Genomic DNA, 27,681 nt, shown 5'->3' with positions numbered 1-27,681 from the left:
GAGGGAAGAAAGAACGCTGGGCTGACTTTTGACTCAGAGGTGGTCAGTTCTGTGGTTTGGCAAATTTGAAAGTACCACAAGTTAAAATTAATTCTCTTATGCAGACCACACTCTGGCAGTGGACTCAAATCCATGGTTATTTCAGAAACAGATGTTGATAGAAAGAAGTCAGCGTAGGAGAAAAAAGCATACAGCAAATTGCAGGAGGGCATAATATTGAAAGAGCCGCAACTTCATTGATATAAAAAGAAATAAACCTTAGAATGTAATAACTGTAACAACTATTGTTCTGGGGGAGATATTTTTTTCTTTCTTTCCATTTTTAGTTATTTTTGGTTACACCCGGCATTTAGATAGAACAGTGGACAGTTAGAGTAGACACATGATCTCTCCTTTAGGCTAACACTCTTTCCTAAGCCAAAAGAGGAAAAGAAAACAATAAAAGAAAATTAAAAACCATAGACAATGAAAATCCAGCAAATATCATTTGACAGGGAGACAGCCCCATTCAGTTGGTTTAACAAAGGACAATGTACAAAACCAACTTGGCTTTTGGAATTGCTCTCCTGTTTGTATTTCCTACAGACTAGAAAATAATTGAGAGGTAGTACTAATGAAATTCTAGGGTAAAAAAAAATCTCTGAGATTCAGGATTTGCAAATTGATGGAATACTTTTGTGGCTTCCCAACTATCTGACAGCTGGGTTTACCCAATGACCCATAGGGAAGTTTGCTGGGCTGCACTGCATCATTTCCAGAGATTTAGTTGAAAATACAAACAATGTGGGGTCTAAGAATAAATGTAGATGTTGTTGTAGATGACCTTAAATTATGCCAAATGTTTCCTGGGATGACAAATACACATTCTTTTGCAAACTTTCAGGAAGCTACTTTCAGCTTTGAAACCACTTGATTGACTGACATACTGATCCACTTTCTACCTGACAAAGTTTGTTAGTGGAAACTGAACAGGTCAACTTTTAGTGGCCCTCTCCAATATAAACATATCACCAGTGAGTTTTTAGTTGACCATCTTTCTGGTGAAGATGGTGACTTAATTGTGGAATTCATTGTTTCCCTTCTTGTCTCTTTGTCTATTTGGGATTTTTTTTTTTTTAAAGGAGAGTACAGCTCATAGTGGCTCATGCGGGGATCGAACCAGCAACCTTGGTGTTATTAGCACCACGCTCTAACCAACTGAGCTAACCGGCCACCCCATATTTGGGGAAGTTTTTAAATGTTACGTGGTGCCAAAGAAACAGAACTGCTTCCCAAAGACATATACAAGGATTGCACTCTTGCTGGGGAAGCAAATAATTGGGCAAGTTTGCAGTGCCCAGGTTTATTCTGCCTTTGGCAGTCACCCTCTTCCTATGCTCCATGAAATGATCTCTTCCGCCCTCCATCACCAACCTCATATTATTTTATATTTCTATCAGTAATCTATTGCTGCACAACAGACCATGCAAAACTTAGTGGCTTCAAACAACCATGTTGTTGCTCATGGTTGTTTGGGTTGGGTAATTTGGGCAGGTTTCAGAGACAGTTCATCTCTGTTTCACTAAGTAGTGGCTGAGGTGACTGACTAGGGCTAGAGATTCCAAAATGGCTTCACTCACCTGTGTATCATCTCAGTTGGAGGTGGCTGCACTGGCTAGGGTTTGACTGAGTCTCTTTCTCTCTCTCTCCATAATTTCTCATCTTTTCCACATCGCCTCTCCAGTCAGATAATTGGACTTCTTTAGATGGCAGCTGGCTTCCAAGATAGTGGAAGTAGAAGGTATCAGTCAGACTCTTTCAGGGCCTAGGCCTGAGTGGCATAGGGTCACTTCCCTTGCTTTTTATTAGTCAAAGCAAGTTACAAGGCTGACACAGGTTCAAAAGGAGGGGAAATAGACTCCACCTCTTGGTAGGAGGAGCTGCATATATATAAGGGGGTTGTGGGTAGCCATCTTTGCAGGAAATTCAGCACAATATTTGTTAGAAGTCAGTGCTCGGAAATCATTAGTGAAATACATCTTGAAAGATGCCACACAAAATCCTATATAGGAGTAATTTGAAAAAACAGGTGTAACTATTTCTTCTATACCATTCAGGTATTATTCACAAGGCCAAAATCATAATGCTTTAAGCAAAATATAAGTTCCATTCTCGTATAAATGTTTGTACTTAAGCAGTCCAGGGCAGCGTCCTAGGTCCAAACTCTTTCTCACTTGTTCTTTCATACTCGCACCTTTCATTCTGCAGTCAAAGATGGCTGCTCCAATTCCCTACCACATCCACATTCAAATCAGGGTGGAGGAGGAAGGAAAAAGCGGGGTATACTACCCCAGACACTTTTTTAAAAAGCACAACCCAGAAGCTGCATGTTACTTTTTCTCACAAGCCATTAGTAGAACCAATCACCTAACTTCAAGGGAGGCTGGGAAATGTGGTCTTTACTCTGGAAGGCCAAAGGCCCAGGCAAACTTTTTTTGCTACAAAATAAGGGGGACCATACAGTGGGTGAAAAGTCTCTACCACATCGACTATACAGATGGAGAGCTAGTTGATGTGAAAGATCAAGGTATTAAAGAAAGGAGAGAAGAAGCAGTTAAAAAGCCAGTTTGAATTGGGTATGTAGGAAGTCAGAGAGGAAAGGGGCATTACATAGGGTCTGTTTGTTGTGAGGAGTTGTGATAACCCTTTATTTGGGATAAGAGTATCATCTTGCTTTAGAGTGAAGTGGAGAGAAGGGACCTCACTCCAGGTCAGGCTGTCTCAGACACAAGTTATTGTCATGTTCTGAAGCACCTATTAATCATGTATCTAGCAGACACCTTCTAACACAGATCACCACTGGACAACACTCTTTAAGCAATCATTTTAGGATGCAGTTAATTTACAGTCTTAGTTTAAAAGTTCTTTGTTTTCTTGTTACCTATTGGCCAGGACACTGTCCATTTAATCTCTTTTTCTTTTTAAGATTTTTATTAAAATATAGCTAACATACAATATTACAGTTTCAGGTGTATATCATAGCTATTCAACATTACACACCTGGCACTACACAGAGTTATTGCCATATTATTGATTATATTCCATATGTTTTACATCCCCATGACTATTTTGCAACTATCAATTTTCATTTCTTAATCCCTTCACCTTTTTTACCCTGCCCCTAACCACCCTCCCATTTTTCACCCCGGTAAATCTAGTACCCATATGACATCATACATAGTTATTACAATATTATTGACTCTATTCCTTCTACTATACCCTACTTTTTCATGACTACTGGGGAACAACCAATTTGTACTTCTTAATTCCTTCCCCATTTCACCTACCCTCACCCCCCCTACTATCTGACAACCATCAAAATGTTCTCTGAATCTATGAGTTTGTTTCTCTTTTGTTTGTTTATTTTGTTCTTCAGATTCCACTTACAAGTGAAATCATGTGACATTTGTCTTTTGCTGCCTGACTTACTACACTCAACTCAATACCCTATAGGTCTATCCATGTTGTTGCAGATGGCAAGATTTCATTCTGTTTTATTCCATTGTATAATGTACTACCTCTTCATATCCATTTATCCATTCAGGGAAACCCAGTTGCCTTCATCTCATATCTTGGCTGTTGTAAATAATGCTGCAATGAACATATGGATGACACGTCCCCTCAAAGTAGCATTTTTGAGTTTCTTCAGATAAATACCCAGAAGTGGGATTACTTGGTCCTACTTTGTCTCTTGTTAAAGTCTGTTTCAAACCCTATTTGTCTGGTATAAGTATTGCTACCACAGCTTTTTGTTTATTTGTTTGTTTTCATTTTCATGAAATATTTTTTTCCCTCCTTTTACTTTCAGTTTGTGTGTTTTTCCATCTGAAAGAAGTCCCTCTAATATTCCTTGTAATACTCGTTTGGTGGTGATTAACTCCTTTAGCTTTTTCTTGTCTGGGAAGCTCTTTAGCTATCCTTCGATTCTAAATGATAGTTTTGCTGGGTAGAGTAATTTTGGTTGTAGATCTTTGCTTTTCATTACTTTGAATATTTCCTGCCAATCCCTTCTGACCTGCAAAGTTCCTGTTGAGAAATCAGCTGATAGTCTCATGGAAGCTCCCTTATAAGGTAACTAACTGCTTTTCTCTGGCTGCTTTTAAGATTTTCTCTTTGTCTTTAACCTTTGGTGTTTTAATTATGATGTGTCTTGGTGTGGGCCTCTTTGGGTTCATCTTGTTTGGGACTCTCTGCCCTTCCGGGAAATATGTCTATGTCCTTTGTCAGGTTAGGGAAGTTTTCCATCATTATTTCTTCAAATAGGTTTTCAATTCCTTGCTCTCTTCTTCTGCTGCCCCTATAAAGTGAGTGTTGGTACACTTAAGGTTGTCTCATAGGCCACTTAAACTCTCCTCATTTCTTTGGATTCTTTTTTCTTTTTGCTGTTCTGATTGGGTGTTTTCTGCTACCTTATCTTCTAAATCATTGATTCAGTGCTCTGCTTCATCTAATCTACTGTTGATTCCTTGTAATGTAGTCTTAATTTTCATTATTATATTCTTTATTTCTGACTGGTTGTGTTTTATGTTTTCTGTCTATACTTTTATATTTCCTCTCTCTTTGTTGAAGTTCTCTCTGAGATCATTGAGCATCCTTATAACCAGTAATTTGAGCTCTGCATCTGGTAGATTGCTTGGCTCCATTTTGTTTAGTTCTTTTTCTGGAGCATTGTTCTGTTCTTTTGCTTTGAGCATGTTTTTTTGTCTCCCCATTTTGTCTGCCTCCCTGTGTTTGTTTCTATGTACTAGGTAGGGCTGCTACCGTGTTTCCCTGAAAATAAAACCTAGCTGGACAATTAGATCTAATGTGTCTTTTGAAGCAAAAATTAATATAAGATTCGGTCTTATTTTACTATAAGACCAGGTCTTTAATGTAATGTAATGTAATGTAATATAATATTTTTGCTCCAAAGATGCATTAGAGCTGATTGTCTGGCTAGGTCTTATTTTTGGGGAAACACGGTATGTCTCCCCGTCTTAGTAGAGTGGCCTTATGTAGGACCTGTGCTGTGGGGCTCAGTTATGCAGTCTTCCTGGTCACCTGAGCCACGGACTCCAGGTATGTCTCTTGTGTGGGTTGTGTGTTCCCTCCTGTTGTAGTTGAGCCTTGGTTGTTGTGTGCACCTCAATGGGAGGGACTGACCCTTGGGCTCACTGCTGGTGAGGAATGGCTGTGACTATAGTGGAGGAGTTGTGGTGTGGGGACTGACCCTACACAGCAGGATCTGCCTTAGCAGGGCTCTGGTGCCTGCCCAAACTGCCCTTTGGGGGTGTCATCCTTGGAGGTGGCTGAGTGATGATCCAGCTTATTTGGAAGCTGGCCACTGGGCGTGCCCGCCCCATGGCCACCTGGGAGAAGACCCGCTGCAGGTCAAGTTCATCCACAGCCTCTGCCCCACCTAGGACCACCCAACAGGGGTCCCAAAGCAATCCGCAGATAGCTGCTGCCTGTACAGAGCTTGGAAGTACCCCGAGGGGCCAAGCCATGAACCAAGGCTAGCTGTCACTAGTGCTGGGCTTAGGGCTGCTCAGCCAGAGGTATAGGATATGGTCAAGCCAGATCCTGCTTGTCTGGATTCCACAAAGCTTTCAGAGATCGTAGGAAAGTCTAAAGCGTTAGCCATGGCAGGCAGTTTGTACAAAAAAGGCACTGGAAGTGTCTTGTGTGTGCCTGAAAGAAGGTTGGTGCCGGGTCTCAGAATCACCAGGGCGTTGTGTATGAAGGGTGTCAGCCAGCTTGATAGAGACTTAGATATGGTGGCCACCTGCGTCTGCACACCAGGACGGGGGAGGGCTCAATAAAGAAACAATGGCCTTTGCCAGCTCCTCCATCCAGGAGAAAGCTGACCCTCCAGACCTCATCCTGAAGCCAGCGAACTCAGTTCCCCCTGTATGTCCTTGTCACCTCCCCAGCTGTTGCTCTAGCACTGGAGCTCGCAGCCAGTGATTCCGTCTCTAAGTCCATGTGCAGTCTCTTCAAAAGGAGCGCCTGGGATTCCAGTCGCCCTCCAGCTCACTCAGCCACAAATATCCACTGGGTTTCACAACTAGAAATTTTGGGATCTTATCTCCCTGGTACTGGAATCCTGTGCTGGGTACCTGGGGTGGCACTGGGACTCCTTGCTCCTCCTGGGGTTACCTCCACAGCCAAGATATCCACCCCTATTTTTAATGGTCACATGCAGGTGTGGGACCAGCCTGTTCCATGTTTGCTCCTGTTACTAGTCTCGAGGTGGCTTCTTCTGTATGTCCTTAGTTTTACAGCTTAGGTTCAGCAAGATTTCAGGCGGTTGTCAATCTTGGTTGTTTTGTAGTTTAGTTTTAATTTTGATGTGGTCGTGAGATAAGATAAGCACAGCGTTTCCCTATTCCGCCATCTTGACGGAAACCTGAACCTCTTTCTTATTTCAGACGCCTACCTGGTTATATGTTTTAAGGATCCTAAGTACATAGTTCAGCTTCTCGGATAAACAGTAGTTGATACAGTGCAATATTTTTGTTTCTGGTATTTCATATGCAGAGAGGGAACTAGAGCACAGAGAAGGGAGACAGTTTGTGAGATGTCTCCAATCAATGGGGCAGAAGCCAGGATTTTCAAGAGAGTTTCAGGATTTCCACACAATAACTGGCTCTGTGGGCATCCTGAGTCAAAAAGGAATCATTGTTATGTTTCTATAGCAACTTTGTTCATTTAATTAATGGAAATTTATAATACCTTGTAAAAAGCAATGATGGCTATGGCTGTGTAATAATAGGCTTATGTCTCTGGAGCATCTGTGAAAGGCAGGCCAGCTGGTCTCATCAGCTGAAAAAGAGGGCATGATGCTCGAGGATGCAACAGAATCGAGTCCTGCTGCTCTTCGAGGATTCATGGGGAAGCTGTAGCAGGCATTCACAAAAGAATATGTGTACAGAGGTTGGAGGAAAACATTAGGTCAACAGCAGGCACACACACAGGTGTTTATAGCTAATTAAAATAATTTAAAAATACGTGATCATGTCTTAAAATCCCAGATCACAAAAAAATTCTAAGAGGGCAAATGCTTTTGATATTCTTAGTCTATAAATGGGAATGATAATAACAATCCTTTGTCTAGTTGGGTAGTTCTGAGGATTCAATGAAATAATACAGAGATGGTAAGATGGTTCAGTAAATATTCGCTTTTACTTTTAGTGGTTGATTTCTTGTTTCTGGTTTAGAAGAGCATTGCTTCTGAAACACTAGGCCAGTTTCCACTGGTCATTGTTCACTAGACAGAAACTGGTTTGGGGAATTTGGAGCTTGTTCGCTCACAATGTCATATGTCTAGTTGATACAGAAAACAATCCAGAATATCATCCAGGTGTTTAGTTTACATGCCACAGAGACTAAGAATATCTCTTCACCCTGACAGTGTCACTCCAAGAAAATATGGTAGCACAATGTAATTTTACACTGAAATCTTTCTCCTCTTCTCCACCCCTCCCCTTTTGCTTTACATTCAAAAACATAAATATGCTTTCTATGATGAGATTGCCAGCTATATTTGACCAGCAGGGTGCAGGTGTTGTATACTTGTCTTTCTGATTAATCCAAAGCTGTGAAATATTAGTCTTAGTTATAAAAGTATGTCTTCTATTACCTATCATAGTAAAACAGTGATTATTTTTTAAAAACTTAGCAACTGACAGTAGACATCTCAAATGCTTTTAAAGCACCTTCCATTTCATCATAACATTTGTATACTTTATCAATTCTAAGAAGCATATTTTGTCACATTTAAATATCCCCGAAATCAGGAAGTATCTCACAATTGATAGTGAATTAGACTCAATAAAATATGGTGGTTATTCAATTTAGCATTAGTGCATTAAGGCTATAAACTCACACTCCACTGAAGCATGACACAGAATAAAAATGAATTTGGATAGCTGAAGGCAAAACTGTTTAACAAATGATTCATTTCTTACCCTAAATAAAAAGAGAACTTATTAGATAAGATGCAGGAGAAAGTGTATAAACTCTGCACTTGTTGCATTTAGTCTCTCAAAGATATTTGTGATTTAGAATCAAATGATATTTAATTTCATTCAGGTTATAGTAACATTTAAATACTTCTCAGTTGATATGTAAAGCAATGCAAATCTGAAAGTTGTTAATTTGCTGTGCCCTCTTGAAATTCATTTTCTATCTGTTTGAATCATCAAGTAGAATTTGCTCAAGTTCGAACTCCCTCTCTTGTGATTTCACTTGTTATAATAAGATGAACTCCAACTCAGTTTAGAATTGATATCTCACTTATTTCTAGACCTCATTATCAACCCTTCCTTGATGGTAGGGGGCATAAATTTTATTGGCAGGTAGAGAAACTAATTGGGGCAATTTGGGAGGCTTTGGAAGGGGCGGAGCCAAAGTAAAACTGCTGTGCCCAAACACAAATAGTAGGTGTAGCCACTGATAGTTGGATGGGAGAGTGGACCCAAACAGAACTGTTAGTTTTGAGATATTAAAGAATATGTTGGGAATAGATACAGCTATAGGAGAGGGGGCTTGTTCCAGGGGTAAGTGTTTGGGTTATAGTTTCACACTGTCACTATCTACATGCATGAGCTTAAAGAAATCACTTAAGCTCTCTGAGCCTCAGTTTCTACATCTGTAAAATGAGCATTGGGTGGCTCCTTTAAGCCTCCATAGCATTTTCTTTTACCTCTCCTGGGGCAGTGCCATTTCTGCCTCATGTCATATCCCCCTAATAGACTGTAAATTTTGGAGAAGCACATGAGATTCTCTTGCCTTTGTGTAACCCAACTCCAGCAACTTGAATGATGCCATGGGTAAGGTAGGCATTCACCAAAATTTCATTGCCTTGAATTGACTTGACTTGACTAGATGATAGCTAAGGTACCTTTCTCTAATATTCTCTGATGCTGTTTTTCTTTTTAAAGATTTTTTATTGGGGAAGGGGAACAGGACTTTATTGGAGAAGAGTGTACTTCCAGGACTTTTTTTCCAAGTCAAGTTGTTGTCCTTTCAATCTTAGTTGTGGAGGGCGCAGCTCAGCTCCAGGTCCAGTTGCTGTTGCTAGTTGCAGGGGGCGCAGCCCACCATCCCTTGCGGGAGTCGAACCGGCAACCTTGTGGTTGAGAGGATGCGCTCCAACCAACTGAGCCATCCGGGAGGCAGCTCAGCTCAAGGTGCCGTGTTCAATCTTAGTTGCAGGGGGTGGAGCCCACCATCCCTCGCGGGACTCGAGGAATTGAACTGGCAACCTTGTGGTCCATGTGGGAATCGAACCGGCAGCCTTCAGAGTTAGGAGCACAGAGGTCCAACTGCCAGAGCCACTGGGCCGGCCCTATGATGCTGTTTTTAAAGGAGGAGAGATTCACAATGGCTGAATGGCTTCTAGATTTAGCTGGGTTACTGCCATGTTACCAAGTCAGTAGGCAGAGATTGGAAATATGGGGAAAAAAGCTATAGTTAACAAATTAGGCTAATTGATTGCAGGTTTAGCCATGCACACGTGAGTACCCAAACATTCTTCAAAACTCAGCAAAAGAGAAAGGGGCACGATGAAGGGAGAGAAGAGAAATACACAGGGGGTGAACAAACCCTTCAAAAGTAGGGAGTACCTAGAGCTTTAGGCATGTCAAATGCTGGGTGTGGAACCCCAAGCTGAAATATTTCTTGATGATAGTGAGGATACTCTGGTTATATTTTCAGATATGGAACCTCCTAGAATCAAGTGCCCAAGTGTGAAGGAACGCATTGCTGAACCCAATAAGCTGACAGTTCGGGTGTCCTGGGACACCCCCGAAGGAAGAGACACAGCAGACGGCATTCTAACTGAGTAAGTGGAACTTGGCAGCTAGAATGACGTTGCCTCTTTTATGTGAGACGTTTACTACCCTGAGTGGGGAAGTGTATCTACGCTGCTCCATTGATGCTTTCAGACATGGTATGTCACTCTTTCAGCTATTCCTCATTCATGCTTGCTTTTCCTCCATTGTCGTCTTCACCATCTGACACACAACGGATTTGTCTCCACTACAATATGTTTCCGGTCACGTCCCCAGTAATAAGCACCATGCCTAGCACATAGTTGGTATGCAGTAAATATTTGTTTAAGGAAAGAAGGGAAGTAGAACGGGAGGTGGAAAGAAGGTAAGAGGAATGACAGAAAGAGGGAGAGGAAGCCACCTGCTTAATTCTAATTCGGGGATAGAATCACCCCCACTGCCTGCCCAGGGTGCTCCTACTCATGTCCCCTGGCCATATTAAGCCATCACCCCCACAGGAAGCCTCTGTGTCTCCCAGGTAGAACCTGGTGCTTCTCCCTTTGGTCTCTGTGAGTATGGTTTAGTGCAGACCTTTTCCACCCCTTGATTTTTGCCGCCTGCTTCTTTCAAAACTTTTGATGTTTAATTTATTTTAAAAAACTTGTGACCGTCTTAAACACTTGTAGAAGAAGCTTATTCAAAAAGAGTAGGTGTCTTCTGCCTTCTTCCCTACCCCAACTTCATTCTCCAGGACCAACTGCATTAATAGTTTGACGTGCGTCCAAAAATGCTTTTAAAAACGGGTGATTCCTTTTGGTGCAGTTAGCTACATGTTGTTCTAATCTAGCATCTACCCTCGCAGCTATTTCGTTGGCTTCCCTGTTCCCTGGAGGCCACTACTTCATCTTGACACATTCACAGCCGTGCCTTAAAGTTCCTGGACCTGTTAGACTTCCCCACAGAATTTCCATCTGTGGACAAATGATCCCTCTGACTTACCCCCTGGTGAGCCATACAGCAGGGAAAGACTTTCTATAATCCTATCAACCCAGGCCGTGCAACAGCAAACATTTTAAAGGAAGTATTAGTAATAACAGAACATCTTCTACTAGAAAGAGGGTGAGACTCACACTCCTAGGAAGATATTTTTTTTCTACATCCTGATAATTTTCTCCCAGTGCACCATCTGGCTTAGATAATACTACGAGTTTTGTTCCTCCTTGTAACACCTCAAAAATAAAGTTCATACTTTATTAAGAAAATTATGTATTTGCTGTCACATACATGTCACAAACTCCAAATGAGAAACTTCAAGCAGTTGGTATTAAAAATGATGTCACAGTTGACATAATCAGGGATAGGGTCTTAATGTCTTTGAATCTTTGCGGCCTAGTACAGTGCCTGGCCCAGCCCCTAATATATGACAGGTTCTTATGACAGGTTCAATAGCAACTATGGTTGCTATTGAAATCCTCTATGATAAACACAACATCAGGTTACCAGATGACTCTATTCACTTTGGCCTTTTAATGGGTAACCTGTGTGTTAGGGTTAGAAATATAACATTTTTCAAATATATGGTGATGGAAGGAGAACTGACTCTGGGTGATGAACACACAATGGGATTTATAGATGATGTAATACAGAATTGTACACCTGAAATCTATGTAATTTTACTAACAATTGTCACCCCAATAAATTTAATTAAAAAAAAGGGGAAAAAAAAAGAAATATAACATTTTTAAGGAGCGTCTTTGGAGCAGCTGTTTGCTTCTCGTGTTCTACAGCCTAGAGCCAGCAGAGGCTTGGAGCAGGATGCTGTGTGGGGAGCGCACTTCTGCAGAAGAAGGCATTTAGAGAAGCTTGTCTTGTGCCCTTTTCAGCTCTCACTTGGACTCCTTGCTTCTCTGGCATTTTTCTTATGACCCCATCCCCCATGTCTCATGTAAACTACTGTTATATCATCCCCTTCTAAGAGAGAAGGTTCTAGTGTCAAGCTCTGAGGCAAGTGCTCCCTGTGAGTTCCCTTATTTATTCCGTATGACTGTTATTTACATATCACAAATGAGATAGTCTCCAAGATGTTAGCAGCACTCATATTGGAAGTATGATTCCTCTCAGCTTTATCTACATTTCAATCATGCTTCCTGAGGACCTGAAAGTATCTAAGGCCCAAAGTGACATGTCTCTAATGGTGGGATTTCTGGCACTTTCCTAAAACCCCTCACTTCATACCTTGTAAACAGCCACCTTGTCTACTTATGTGTAAGGTTCTCCTCAGTGTTGATAATGATAGCTTCACATGTCCGTTATTAACAAATAATTCTCATCATTCTTAAGAACTGTGGAGAGAACAGAAATGATCTTTCTATTGAAAAACAAAACCTGGCAATTGATCATGCTGTACCTCTTGGTGCTCTTATCAGACAAGCAAGAAAAAAGATGCTGGAGACACCCTAGCCGTGTGATCTTCAGCGACTTCCTTAACTTTTGGTAACACAATTTCCTCATCTGTGAAGTGGAGAGAATATCTGCCTCATAGGGTTGTTGTGAGGATTAAATAAACTAGTATATATAAAATACCTAGAACCGTGCCTGACATATGTAAAGTTTATATAAGTGCAAACAACAACAGCAGCAGCAACAATAACAATGTTATTATTATTAGGATCACCTAGGAGTCACAGTGAACTTGCCTTTTGCTCAGGAAAGGTCTCCACTGGCCCAGATAGAAAAAGAAAGTTCTAGCACCCCTTGCAGGCACAAATTGCCAATGACTGCTTGGACTACACTCAAATGATCACAGAAAATTCCCTCATCTTCCCAACAGCAAAGCAATTCAGGTCCCTCCTGATACAAAGGTGGGATTGGAGGAAGACTTGGGCCCTGGGTTCTCAGCTTCCCCCATCTTCTGTTCTACCTTCCAGCAAGAAAAGTGAATCTCAATTTCCCAGGAATTGGGGACTTCCATTTTGTGCTCTCAGACTGCTCTTCCAAAACAAAGTAAAGCTCAGGAAATTCTATTCTTCAAGAAATCTTTGTTGTAGTCAAACTGGCCCAATGGTTGCCCCTATCACTGCTTCCTGGGTAGAGTTGGTCCTCAACAAATGCCCTCAGTGATCATTGTTGATCATTAAGTCCACAATGGCCTAAGTGTTATTAGGATTCTAACGATCATCTTTACTGTTTCTGTTCCTCCCCTTTAAGTGTTATTCTGAAAGGCCTCCCCCCAGGCTCGAACTTTCCAGAAGGAGATCACAAGATCCAATACACAGTCTATGACCGAGCGGAGAACAAGGGCACTTGCAAATTTCGAGTTAAAGTAAGAGGTAAGAATACTGCTTGTTGGCTTTTCCCTCTCCAAGAGCAAAGGGAAACAAGCCCTCAAGCCAGAACCCTCTGTGAGTGCCCGCTGCCATATGGACACTTCCCAGCTTGGATTCACCTCTGATGAGGCTGGGGAAGTGTGTCATCTTAATGCCTGAATTTCACAATACAAATCTGGATGAGGTTCAGTGCTGGCATATTACTTACGGAGTCCAAGAGAGCCCTAAGCTGGTCTCAAATGAGCCCGACCCTGACTGTCCTAGAAGAATATTGACAACTTTTCCATCCCTGGGCTTGGGTGACCAGGTAAAGCCTGCAAATCCTTCTATAAAGGAGGTTAGGAGCTGTGTGTGGGGCCCTCCCCCCTCCCCCAGCTTGGGCCACCAGACCATGTTGTTGGTGTTCTAGAATATTTGTTCTACCTGAAAAAGAAGTGTTTTTAAGGTTTACTTCATGCTTCATGATTTGGGCAGTTAATTATTAAACAACTTTACTCTTCTGGGTTCAACCTCATATAAAACATGGGGAGCTAAACCAATTGATCTTAGTGGTCTCACTGGTATGAATAGTGACCATTCCAAGGCCCACCCACTGGCCAGATAGCCATCTCTGCCCCCTCACTCATTTCATGTACTGATATAGAACCCTGAGTATAAAGCTGCTGCGTCTGCGCCCTCACTTCTCCTGGTTACTCTGTGGAGGGGAGCTCAGCACTGAGACCCACCTGGGCTTGTGTCCCTACAGTTAAACGCTGCGGAAAACTCAATGCCCCGGAGAATGGTTACATGAAGTGCTCCAGTGACGGTGATAATTACGGAGCCACCTGTGAGTTCTCCTGCATAGGTGGCTACGAGCTACAGGGTAGCCCTGCCCGAGTATGTCAATCCAACCTGGCTTGGTCTGGCACGGAGCCCACCTGTGCAGGTATGTGTGCAGCCCTCTCTCTAGCCAGCAGCAGAACCTGAGGACCCCTTGGTTCTGGTTTGTAGCACAGGGAGGAAGGGTTTCACTGTATGCACTTTGAAAGGTTCAATGTCATCCCTCTTCATCTGATGTGTGAAAATAGTCCCTGGGTCCCTGCTGCAGCTCATCTCACCACCCTCCTCCTTTGCTTCTGCCTATCTTCTGATCTCTTTCATGTCCTCTAAGGAAGAAGCTGGAGGTGGGAACCCAGGACCAGCCTTTAGCGAAATAATGAATCAGCAAGGTCTTCCCTAGTTACCCTGTTCCTCCCTTCTACAAATGTAAAGATCTTTTGTACAAAGCCAGTATAGTGTGTGTCCAGGCAATATAATGCCTGCTTTGGAGCACTGCCTTGAAAGTCACGCAGACCTTGGGCATTCAGAGTCTTGCCTCCTATGTCAAATGCGGAAGATAATACCTGTGACTTGAGCTGTAGGGATTAAATTAGGTGTTCCATTGAGCAGTGGAATAGAGCAGTGCTTGGCCCAAGGTAAGCCCTCAATGCATGTCAGCTATTATTACTGAGGAACAAAAGTTGGACTGGGTAGAGATAATAGTATGAAATTTTCTAGCCAGAAAATTCTGGACATATCCTCTTATTTATATACTCCTCTTTTTGTCTCATTTCCTGGTCCTTTCTCATCTTTATGCTTTCCCTTTAATCCCAGCTATTCAGAGTTAGGTGAGAGAGAGAGAGAGAGAGAGACATGCACCATCAGCTAAAGGCCTGAGGTTCTTCAATTTCACACATTAAAGTAGAAAGAACATACCACTTTCCTTCCCCATCTTACCTTCTGAGGTTGGGAGAATAATGCCCCCACCCCCAAGATATCCACATCCTAATCCTCAGACCTGTAAATATATTACCTGCCTTGGCAAAAGGGATGTTGCAGATATAATTAGGATTTTGAGGTGGAGAGAGTATCCTGGATTAGCCAGGTGAGCCCAGTGTAATCACAAGGGTTCTTCTTATAAGAGGGAGGCAGAACTGCTGTCAGAGCCAGAGAAAAAGATGATGGAAGCAGAGGTCAGAGAGACGAGAGATTTGAAGGGGTTAGTCTGCTGGCTTTGAAGATGGAGGAAGGGCCACGAGCCCCAAGGAATGAAAGTGACCTCTAGGTACTGCAAAAGGCAAGGAAACAGATTGTCCTCTAGAGCGTCTGGGGGGAACCCAGCCCTGCCAACACCTTGACTCTAGCCCAGTGAAACCCATTTCAAACTTCTGACCTCCCGGACTGGAAGAGAATAAGTTGGCGGGTGTTAAGCCACTCAGTTTGTGGTGCTTTGTGACAGCAGCAAGGGGAAACTAATACACTTCCCCAGTCTTCTATCAGTGCTGCTTGGGACCACCACCTGAATAATTACTTACAATTGAATCTTTATCTCAGGGTCCACCTCTTACACATACAGTTCTGTGTGTCAACACGGGCTATGTTGAACCAGAGCAAGTAGAGCGTTTCTGACCCATCTGGCGCTTTCTCTTTACAGCCATGAATGTCAATGTGGGTGTCAGAACAGCAGCTGCACTTCTGGATCAGTTTTATGAGAAACGGAGACTCCTCATTGTGTCCACACCCACAGCTCGAAACCTCCTCTACAGGCTGCAGCTGGGAATGTTACAGGTGAGTGCATGCGGCAGGGCCGAAGTGGGAAGGGGACCTCTAACAGCAAGAAGGGCCTGGTCATTCAGTTAAAAAAAAGGCCGGCTTCAGTGTCTAAATCCATTTACTGAGAGCTTCAGGAGTTAACATTGTTCATTTCTGGTACTGGGGCATAACCTGATTAACATCAACTCCCCAGTGCTAACCCAATTGTTTTCCAATTATTGAGGTTTGTTTGTCTTCACTAATCAGCCTCATTGAAACGCTGTCTGGGCCCAGCCAAACAACAATTGTCTTTGCTGAACCCATCCAGGATATGCCTGGGCTGGAGGTGATCCACCAGTTGTTAGCCCAAAAGGTTGGCTCAAGGGACGAGGGGCGTCCAGGGGCGCTTAGGCCCCAGATCCTGCCCCAGGGAACTTCCCCAGCTCTCACAGAGCACCTCAGAGAGTGATGACCTTCTTTAGAACAGTGGTTTTCAAAGAGGGGTCTCTGAACCTACAGCATCAGCATCAGCTGAGAGCTCCTTAGAAATGCAAATTCTTAAGCCCTATTCCAGACCTACTGGATCAGAATCTACAGTTTAATTAAATCAAGTGATTCCTAAGCACCTTCAAGTTTTTTTTGCCCTCCTTCTTCGCCCACCCCCCCCCTCCAGTTCAAGCCATTGTTTCTCAGTCTAGTTGTGTAGGACACAGCTCCCTGGCCCATGCTGGTATTATGAGCCTTGCACTTCCCTCAGCTGAGGCAATTGGTCCCCGGTTGTTGGTTGGCCACTCACCGCAGCTCACGCTGGCCGCCAGCCGCTCATGGCAGCAGCACACAGTGGAAGCCTACGGCCCTTTACGCTGGCTGCTGGCTGCTGGCTGCTCATGCTGGCTGCTGGCCGCTCCTGGCAGCACACAGCAGCTCACGGCAGCCCATGGCAGCCCAGCTCCAGGGAGAGCTGTTGTTCACAATCTTAGCTGTAGAGGGTGCAGCTCACTGGCCCATGTGGGAATCGAACCAGCGACCATGGTGTTATGAGCACTGTGCTCTAACCAACTGAGCCAAATGGCCGCCCCCAACCAGTGTCTTTTGAAAAATAAAAACTGGAAACTCAAACTAGAACTTGCTTGATTTTGGTCCTGGAGCTGGTTTGCAGTAAGAGTGGCCCATGTGACTGAACGCTAAAGAGGCAGGATGTGTGCTGGGTCACGGACACGGTGCTTCACTTTTTTGTGACGAATACTTCATTTATTACAGTGAATAGAACAGTTTAGAACAATCATGGTTTAATCAAAGACTACAATTTTACTTCTCATTTCAGCATTAATACAATGAATAATAAGCCTTTTTTCATTCTCCCCATGTACTTGAAGGACTTCTCATGAACTCTGAACAACCATACAAAATTTTTCAGGCTCCTTCAATAGGAACCCAATTCACTGTGTCCTTATCCCCAATCCTTGCCACCTTACCTCCATCCTTGTATCCCCTTGTCCCAGCTAGGGGACTTGCTCTTCAGGTAACACAGGCTCACGCCACTGCATTGTGTGGGCAATTGGCTTTGCTTACAGGCTATCTTCCACGATTATACATTTCGTGACTTCATCTTATTCCATAGAAAACCGTTTAAGCCAAACAACTTGCGTTTCCTCTATGTTGGCAAACTCTGGCTTTTGTAGGTAAGATTTTATTGGAACACAGCCACACTTGCTCATGTGTGCATTGTCTATGGCTGCTTTTGTACCACAGTAGCACAAGTGGTTAGGACAGAGACCATCCAGCCTCGCAAAGCCTAACATATTTACTATCTGGCCCTTCAAAGAAGAGGTTGGCTGACCCCTGCCCTGGTCTGTTACTTTTGGGTACTAGCAAAATTACCAATCAACTAGTTGGGTAAGATACTTCGTATCAAGGTGTTTGTAAGTGACTTCCCCTAACTCAATATATTTATATTTGCATTTTAACCAGAGCCTTCAAGGGAAGGTTTGATTGACTTAGGGGTTTCAGTTAGAATAATAAAGCGTATTTTTACCCTTGGTAACTTTTTTTTTTTAAACCAACCTGTCATCCCCCTATACGGATGTTTCAGTGAAATCGTAGTAGAAACAAAAAAAATTGGTGTTCTAATAATTCAGAGTTTCAAATTTCTTTCCCATTTAGGCAGATTTGCCTTGTTACTTTTTGTTCCCTAGTGCCATCGCCGCTCCTGCCGAGAACTCCTGGCACGTGGCTCAGTGGGCCACTTTCCCAGGCATCTTGCCAAGGGCCCACTCAGAGGACTGGCATCTTTTATCCTCATTTCCCTGCCACGTTAGGGTGTGGGGAACATACTGCAGGGGATGTGGAAGGTGGACACAAGGGCAGATGAGAGGACTCTGGAAATATTCTTCTCTCCTCGTAAAGACAAATTTAGAATCCTCTGGAGGTGGACTTGGACACTTTCTAGGAAATTTGGCTCATGCAAAGTCTCACCCCATCTGTAAAGACAGAGACTACCATTTTGCTTAGGTTTCAAAATCTATTGCCAAGCCATTTGTGAATGATTCCTCTCCGAAGGTACTAAGGTTTTATAGCTACTGGTTTCATCCCAATTTCTGAACTGTGTTCAGGACAGTGTTCAGTGGGCAAATAAACTTTCCAAAACAGACCAGGGCTGTTTCCATCAGTCTGTAGTTTGACATGAAATTCTTTTTTTCAGCCATTCTCTCACCTCCCTTTTGGTTTATTTTCAGCAAGCACAATGTAGCTTGGATCTTCGGCACATTACCGTGGTAGAGCTGGTAGGCGTGTTCCCGACCCTCATCGGCAGGATAGGAGCAAAAATTATGCCTCCAGCCCTAGCTCTGCAGCTCAGGTAGGGGGACGTACTGTCCTTAAATTTTATCCCCTATCATGTACTTTTTTTCTGATCATGTTCCCTGATTTCTTTCTGTTCAGTATTGATTCTAAGTAAACATCTTGCTTTTATTCTGAGAGTATCACAACCATATTAATTGGCATGCTGCTGCTTGTCCAAATATATCATGCACTAGGTAATTACCAGTGTTCTCTTCTTTCTCCCTCCAAGTGTTTTCGCTTTGTCTTTGTTCTCTTTCCCCCTCCCCTTTCTCCCCCCCTCCCCCATCGACTTCGTGGGAGTGGGGTGGGTGAAGGAAAAGGCTGCAAAAAGCACTTAAGTAATCCTTGGTCTTATTAAGAGGGGAGGCATCCAACTAGCCTTTCCAGATGTGGCCTCTTTTTCCTCCATGCTTTCAGGACTTTTGTCAATACCCCCATTTTAACAATTTTATTTTGGTAACACTTATAAAGCCAGAACATGGTGTTCAGACTCTGAGTAATGGTGCATTAAAGAAACAGAATTCAACAGCCAAAAGGTAATTTCTGAACAACCCAAATTTTTACTTGGATCTCTTGGTCATTGTGAAAAGCATAATCAGGCTAAAGCAAGATTCCTGCAAATCTTCCTCACTCATTTTTTTCTTTCACACACTGTTGCAGATCTCTGTTCTACATAGTCTCTCCGGGTCCCAGGCTAATGGTGGTTCCACCATCTTGTAGCATCAATATCTAGAGCACATAGCTTCCAGGTTTCTTCTAAAGGGGAAGAGGGAGAGAGTAAAAACAAACCCTACCACTCTTTTATGCTTCACTTTGGAAACATAAAATTGCTTTTTCTCCTAGTCCATTGGCCAGAACTTGTCACATGATTGTGACTGAACTTCAAGGGAGGCTGGGAAATGCAGTCTTTTTGTATGCCCAGGAAGAAGGAAATGAAATAGGACTTGGTGAACCTTATCACAGATGTTCAAAGAGGGTCACAGATATTCCTGGAGAGATTATGTGATAGAAATGTGTCCTTAGCAAGCGATGCTATAGATTGACACAATAGCTTCTTTCTCTAATTTCCCTCCATTCCATCTGTCTTTTGACCCATTCCATGCTTGATTTATACCTCTCTCCACCTAACAGGAATCTGTCCCATCCATACCAAAGTCAAAAATTCAGTGGATCAGGGATGGGGAACAAACAAACAAAAAAAGGATGCCTGAGTTCTCTTCAGTTGGCTGAAGGAGGGAGAAAGCTGGGTATACTCGTAAACTTTCATTTTTGTTTTGTCCTGTTGCATTTGCATCTAGCACCTCCCTAGAGTAGAACACTCTTGGTCAGTACCAGATCTTTTCAACATTCGGTATCTGTTTCTAGCACAGTCCTGGCACCATACTGGTGCTAAGTAAATGGAGTAAATGACTCTAAATTGAAACTGCATTACTATTTCCAGGGGTGGTAGTAACCTTTGAGTGTATTTACAATTCTAAAACCTTAAGTTGAAGACCACAAAACTCAAAAGAGAGGATTAGGTTGACACCTGAAAACTTATAATGCAAATTCTCAAAGTAGGTTTTATGAAGCTCTTGCTTATTTGGAACTACCTGCTCATACCCAATGTCAATGATTTAAAAAAAAAAAAACGTAGCTGAATTCGCTAAATGTTTTTCTTTGAATTGCAGATATACATAATACAGAGAGTATCTTTATAAAATCTTGATGAGATTTTAAAGTTTAAATTTGAAGATTTAAGAAAAAATTCTGTTATTCAGGTTGTGTATGTTGGGGCTACTATAGATCTCTGCAAACTGAGGATGGTTTAAACAAATAAGCTACATAAATGAATTATGCAGTGGTTATCAAAGTTCAGCCTGCATCAGAATTCCCTGCAGTGCTGTTTAAACACATATTGCTTCCCCACCCCCCGCACCCCCTGCCCAGAGTTTTTGATTCAGTAGGTCTAGGATGGGGCCTGAGAATTTCCATTTCTAGTACATTCCCAGGTGTTGCTGCTGCTGCTGGCCTGGGAACCACACTGTGAGAACCACTGGCCTAGTGCTTTACCAAAGACTTCAGTTTTGAAATGGAAATTTTGCACAGCAGCCTGTAAAATGAGGCTCAGTCATTATTGTGTACAAGATAGTCCAGGAAAATGCCATGCAGAGACGATCCCTCATATGCGTTGCCTAATTAGTCTGTGCCAGACTTCATGTCCCCTTTATCAGACCAATCACTGCAACTTGGCAGAGTTCCCTTTGAATTCCACCTAGAGTCTAGCGCAGAAGAAAAGAGTCACTTTAGGCAAAGGATGGGAAGCATGAAAGAGGAGAAGCAGAATGCCTGGATGATCTAAAAATTCTCTTGTCTTGTTGGAATACTACTTCCAAATAGCACTGAAGCCATGATAAAATTGTTGAAGGGCAGCTTCAGAAAGGAAAGACTGGGTGCCTGGTTTTGCAAGGTTAGCACCTATCTGCTTTCTTGCTCTCATTTCTTGTAGATCTGGACGAATGGGCTAATTCATACTCCCTAGAATAATTTTCCAGCAATCTCAAGGATGATAGGGACCAAGAAGGCTATAATTTGTATACCCATATTATATTTTAAGGTATAATCGACATACAACATTATTAGTTTTAGGTGAACAACATAATTATTCAATATATGCATATACCGGGGGTGACAGAAAATGAATACAAGTGGACACTTTGGTCAACGTTGCTCAAGCAGTAGTTTGCTGTAGTCAGAAGTGTTTGGACGCTGGGGGTGAACCATTAGCTCAGTTGGTTAGAGCATGGTGCTGATAACACCAAGGTTGCCAGTTCAATCCCCGCATGGGCCACTGTGAGCTGCGCCCTCCTTAAAAAAAAACCAGAGTCTGGATGCTGATGGTAACCACTTTGAGCACCTCTTTTAATTGCAGAAGTCAAATGTGACTTGGATTCATCTGTTGTTATTGGTATATATTGAGTATTATAATTTTAATAGTTTTTTTCCTTTCTTAAAATGTGTATACAGTTTTTTGGCACCCTCTGTATTGTGAAATCACGATAAGTCTATTTAACATCTGTCACCATGCATAGTTGCAAACTTTTTTTTCTTGTAATGAGACCTTTTAAGATTTGCTCTCTTAGCAATTTTAAATATGAAATACACTTTTTAAACTATAATTTCCATACTATACATTACATACCCATGGCCTATTTATTTTATAACAAGAGGTTTATACTTTTTCGGTCCCTTCACACATTTTGACCACCTCCCCAATCCTCCAATCTGTTATCTGAATCTATGAGCTTGTTTTTTTGTTTTTGTTTTGTTCTTAGATTCCACATATAAGATCATATGGTGTTTGTCATTCTCTTATTTATTTCACTTAGCATAATGCCCTCAGGGTCTATCCATGTTGTCACAAATGGCAATATTTGATTCCTTATTATAGCTTTAGAATATTCCAATTGTCACCCCAATAAATTAAAAAAAAAAAGACTTTTCCAGTGTGTGTGTGTGTGTATGTGTAAACCATTTTCTTTACCCAGTTATCCACTGACAACTGCATAGGCTGTCTCCATATCTTAGCTATCGTAAGTAATGCTACAATGAATATGGGAGTACATGTAACTTTTCAATTTAATGTTTTATTTTCTTCAGATAATACCCAGAAGTGGATTTGCTTGACCATATGCTAGTTCTGTTACCATATTTTGCTGTGTATAATGCACACCCATGTTTCGGGCCCTCACTTTCAGGGAAAGTTGATTTTTTTATTCGAATTTTTGTTACATTTAGGTACTTGTTTTCTGTATTACAAAGGAATTTTAGCATTTATTTTTTAACATATTATGGTACAAGAAATTTTATGTAACAAATAATTACAAAACACAAGAACAGATACAAAGTACAAGAAATTTTATGTACCAGTAACAAATTTACGATATTTACGCATCATCAAAGGCCAAAAACTCTTTGTTGTTGCAATATCGTCATAAGTTCAACAAAACTGATTATCGTATTCCAAGGTATTTTACATATGGATATTATTATTGATTTCTAGAATTACACTTTTAATTCATAAGCACAAATAACATAATTAAAAACATTTATATAGATATGGAATTAGTACTACCCATGTATAATACACATCCTTATTTTTCCTTCACAAATTTGGGCAAAAAGTGCACATTATACATTGCAAAATACGGTAATTTTCTGAGGAACCTCTATACTGTTTCCATCATAGCCACACCACTTTACATTCCCAGGAACAATGTACAAGGGTTCCCTTTTCTCTGCATCCTCACCAACACTTGTCATTTCTTGTCTTTCAGATCTTAGTCATTCTGACAGGTTGGAGGTGATATCTCATTGTGGTTTTGATTTACATTTTCCTCATGATTAATGATGTTGAGCACCTTTCATGTACCTGTTGGCCATCTGTATGTCTTCTTTGGAAAAATGTCTATTCAGTTCCTCTGCCCATTTTTAAATCAGATTGTTTGGGTTTTTTGTTTTATGTTTTTGTTTTGCTATTGAGTAGTATGAATGTATTTTAAATATTAACCCTTATCAGGTATATGATTTGCAAATATATTCTCACATTCTATAGTTTGCCATTCATTTTGTTGATGACTTCATTTGCTATGCAGAAGCTTTTTATTTTATTTATTTATTTCATTTTTATTTATTTATTTTTTTAAGGAGGGCACAGCTCACAGTGGCCCATGTGGGGATTGAACCAGCAACCTTGGTGTTATGAACACCACGCTCTAATGAACTGAGCTAAACACCCACCCCAGAAGCTTTTTAGTTGGATGCAGTTCCACTTATTAACTTTTCCTACCTTTGCTTTTGGTGTCACGTCCAAAAAAATCATTGTCAAAACCAATGTCAAAGAGCTTATCCCCTATGATTTCTTCTGGGTTTTACGGTTTCAGGTCTTATGTTCAAGTCTTTAATCCATTTTGAGTTAGTTTTTGCATATAAGAGAGGGGGCCACTATCTTTATTTTGTTTTCTTTGTTTTCTATCTCTTTGTTGAGGTTCTCACTGAGTTCATCTGTTCTCCCACGTTCATTGAGCATCCTTATAGCCAGTTTTTTGAATTCTTTATCTGGTAGGTTGTTTGTCTCTGTTATATTTAATTCCTTTATTTTCTGTAGTTTTATCCTGTTCTTTCATTTGGGACATGTTTGTCTCCTTTTGGCTGACTCTCTGTGTCTGTTTCTATGTGTTAGGTAGATCTACTATGTTTCCAGGTCTTAAAGGAGTAGCCTTAGATAGACGGTATCCTGTGGAGCCCAATGGTGCAGTCTCCATGGTCACCTGAACCAGGTGCTCCAGGGGTGTCCCCTGTGCAGGTTGTGCCTGCCTTCTTGTTGTAGTTGGGCCTGCCTTCTTGTTGTAGTTGGGTAGTCTCCTGTGCCAGCTGAGGCTACCCTTCAGGTGTGTCAGTTATATCGCTAGTTGGGTGGGACTCTACTGCAGTTTGAAGCTGGCTACCTGTTGTGTTGGGTCTGGAGACTTGTGAGGGTCTCTGGTGCAGGCCCTGGTTAGCTGCTGCCTGTGCCAGTTTTGGGGCTGCTTGGTAGAAGCTATGAAGTGATCTGCATTTGGTTGCCACTTGTGCTGGGCTTATGGGCACTTGTGGGAGGTTATGATGTGAGCTGAGTCCAACCGCCACTTGTACCAGGCTTGGCACCCTTTGGTAGCCACTATGATGCAAACTGAGGCTGGATGCTGCTTGTGAGGGGCTTGAGGACTTTTGAGAGAACTGCAGCTGAGGCCAGGGGCAGCCACCACTCGAGTGGGGTTTGCTGATTTGCTGGAAAGTTTGCAGCAAGAGCTGAGCAGGCAATTGTGTGGAGGAACTACTGGAAGAAACTTGGTCAGGGACTAAGTTGGGTGGGGTAGAGCCTCTGGGAATCACCAGGATAGAGAGAATGTTGTTAGCCAGGTTAAAGAGAGCATAGATTTGCTGCCTGTCTGAGTGGGAGGAGAGATCCACAAAGAAACAATGGCACCTGCCGATGCTTCTGTCCTGAGAGTTGCTCCCATCCCTCCCCCTCCTGCCCTTGTCCTAATGTTAGTCTATTTTGTTCTTTCCAGTATATTCCTGTCCCTTTTTGAGATGCTCTTTCTGCACTGGAGCTTAGAGTGTGTGTTTCTGCACTGGCCCTTTAATAGCAGCATGTCTTAGACTCCGACAGCCCTTTGGCTCTCTGGGGTGCAATCCTCACTAGTTTTCAAAGCCAAATATTATGGGGACTCTTCCCAGCACTGGTGATCTGGGCTGGGGAGTCCAGTGTAGGGCTCCTCAGTGGGGACCTCCACAGCCAAAATATCCCTCGTGTTTATTAATCACCACACCACGGGTGGGGGACCTGCTTGGACCACATGTCTGTCCCTCCTACCTATCTCAATGTGGCTTCTTCTTTATATCCTTAGTTATACGAATTCTGTTTATCCAGTCTTTAGGTGGTTTTCAGTGATGGTTGTTCTATAATTTCGTTGTGATTTTGGTATGTTTGTGGGAGGAGGTGAGTTCAAGATTTACATAGTCTGCCATCTTGTCTCTGTCTCCTATGCTACTGGATTGTTTTCTTTCTTTCTTTTTTTAAGGAGGGCACAGCTCACAGTGGCCCATGCAGGGATTGAACCAGCAACCTTGGTGATATCAGTACCACGCTCTAACCAACTGAGCTAACTGGCCACCCACCCCTTGGATTGTCTTCTTAATTTCTCTCTCTAATACTTAGTTATTAGTGTATACAAATGCAACAGACTTCTGTATATTGATTTTGTATCCTGTAACACTACTGAATTCACTTTTTTTTTGGGGGGGGGCAAAGTCATTACAGTTTTATATATGTAATGTCAAGCAAATGGTGACAGTTTTACTCTTCCTTTCCAATTTGGATTCCTTTTATTTTCTTTTTTGCCTAAATGCTCTTTCTAGAATTTCCAGTACTATGTTGAATAAAAGTGGGGGAGAGTGGGCATCTTTATCTTCTTCCTGATCTTCAGGGAAAAGTGGGAGGTGTACGATGTTAGCTGTGGGCTTCTCATATATGGCCTTTATTATATTGAGGTACACTCCCTCTATACCCACTTTGTTGAGAGTTTTTATCATAAATGGATGATAAATTTTGTGAAGTGTTTTTTCTGCATCTATTGAGTTGATCTTTGGGTTTTTATTCTTTATTTTATTAACGTGGTATATGGTGTCAGTTGATTTGCAGATGTTTAACTATCCTCTCATCCCTGGAATAAATTCGACTGGATTATGGTGTATGATCCTTTTAATGATTAATTTGGTTTGCTAATATTTTGTTGAGTATTTTTGCATCTATTTTCATCAGGGATATTGGGCCGTGATTTTCTATTCATTGTGGTGTCCTTGTCAGGTTTTGGTATCAGGGTAATAATGCTGGCCTCGTAAAATGAGTTTTTAAGTGTTCCTCCTTTTCTATTTTTGGAAGAGTTTGAAAAGGAGTGGTATTAATTCTTCTTACAATGTTTGGTAGAATTCATCAGTGAAGTCATCTGGTCCTGGACTTTTCTTTGGGAGTTTTTTTGATTACTGATTCGTTCACCTTGCTAATAAAATCAGCTTTTTCATATTTTTTTATTTCTTCATGATTCAGTCTTGGAAGGTTGTATGTTTCTAGGAATTTCTGTTTTTTTTTAAATTTATTTCCACTCTGTACAGTTATTGTTTATTTGAGATTTTCTTGTTTCTTGAGGCAGGCATTTATCACCATGAACTTCCCTTGTAGAAATGGTTTTGCTGCTTCCCATAAGTTTTGGCATGTTGCATTTACATTTTAGTTAATTTCAAAGATTTTTAAATTTCTATTTTGAGTTCTTTGTTGACCCATTGGTTGTTCAGTACCATGTTGTTTAATCTCCATATATTTGTGGATTTTCCAATTTTCTTCTTCTAATTGTTTTCTAGTGTCATACCATTGTGACTGGAGATGATTGATATGATTTCAACCTTTCAAATGTATTAAGACTTGTTTTGTGGCCTAACATGATCTAGCCTGGAAAATGCTCCAGGTGTAGTTGAGAAGAATCTGTTGTATTTGGAACGAACATTTTGTATATATTTAGTCCATGTGGTCTAATGTGTTAAGAATGATGTTTTCTTATTGATTTTCTGTCTGAATCATCTATCCATTGATGTAAGTGGGGTATTAAAGTCCCCTACTATTGTACCGCTGTCTATTTCTCCACTTAGGTCTATTACTATTTACTTTACATATTAGCATGCTCCTATGTTGCAAAAATAGGTGGATAACTATTTACAAATATATTTTATTTTTGAATTGACCCATTTATCATTATATAATGCCCTCTTTTGTCTCTTAATACAATCTTTGTTTTAAAGTCTATTTTGTTTGATATAAGTATCGCTACCCCAGCTCTCTTTTGGTTTCCATTTGCATGGACTATCTTTTTCCATCCCTTCACTTTAAGTCTGTGTGCCCTTACATCTGTACGCAGCTTATAGATGGGTCTGGGTTTTTTCTTTTTTTAAATCCATTCAGCTACTCTATGTCTTTTGATTGAGAAAATTAGTCCATTTATATTTAAAGTAATTATTGACAGGTATGTACTTATTGTCATTTTGTTGATTGTTTTGTGGCTGTTTTATTGTTCCTCTGTTCTTCGCTTGCTGTGTCCCTTTGTGGTTTGATGACTTTCTTTAATGGTAAGCTTAGATTCTTTTCTCATTAACTTTTGTGTATGTAGTATAGGTTTTTGCTATGTGGTTACCATGAGGCTGACATAAAAGAACTTATATTTATAATGGCCTACTTTAACCTGACAACTTAAATTTGAATGCACTCTACATTTTCACTCTCCCCTCCATTTTCTGTTTTTGAATCACAATTTATTTTGTGTAATCATTAATTATTGTATATTTTTACTAGTTTTCTTTTAAACCTCATACTAGTTTTATAAGTGATTAATTCACTACCTTTACTATATGTTTACTGTTAGAAGTGAGATTTATACTTTCATACGGTTTCTTGTTACTAGTTAGCACCTTTTCTTTTCAGCTTAAAGAAGACCCTATAACATTTCTTGTAAGGCTGATTTATGGTGCTGAATTCCTTTAGCTTTTACTGATTTGAAAACTCTCTCTCCCCTTCAGTTCTGCATAACTTTGGCAAGTAG

At 41.4% G+C, this 27,681-nt stretch overlaps 1 protein-coding gene across 2 annotated transcripts in view; it reads left to right on the top strand.

Moving 5' to 3' along the window:
• The window catches only part of SRPX (sushi repeat containing protein X-linked), an 86,787-nt gene that overhangs the window by 56,051 nt on the left and 3,055 nt on the right, over window positions 1–27,681 (top strand). For both annotated transcript variants that reach the window (XM_019747837.3, XM_019747838.3), the window contains 5 exons: window positions 9,739–9,865; window positions 13,002–13,123; window positions 13,866–14,045; window positions 15,573–15,706; window positions 18,406–18,527. In XM_019747837.3, the coding sequence (XP_019603396.2) occupies window positions 9,739–9,865; window positions 13,002–13,123; window positions 13,866–14,045; window positions 15,573–15,706; window positions 18,406–18,527 (685 nt within the window). The remainder of the gene's footprint in view (window positions 1–9,738; window positions 9,866–13,001; window positions 13,124–13,865; window positions 14,046–15,572; window positions 15,707–18,405; window positions 18,528–27,681) is intronic.

The sequence above is a fragment of the Rhinolophus sinicus genome, chromosome 18 (assembly GCF_057876585.1).
Source record: "Rhinolophus sinicus isolate RSI-liver-muscle chromosome 18, RSI-T2T, whole genome shotgun sequence".
NCBI classification, from domain to species: Eukaryota; Metazoa; Chordata; class Mammalia; order Chiroptera; family Rhinolophidae; genus Rhinolophus; species Rhinolophus sinicus.
This window is presented reverse-complemented; position numbering and strand designations above follow the sequence as displayed.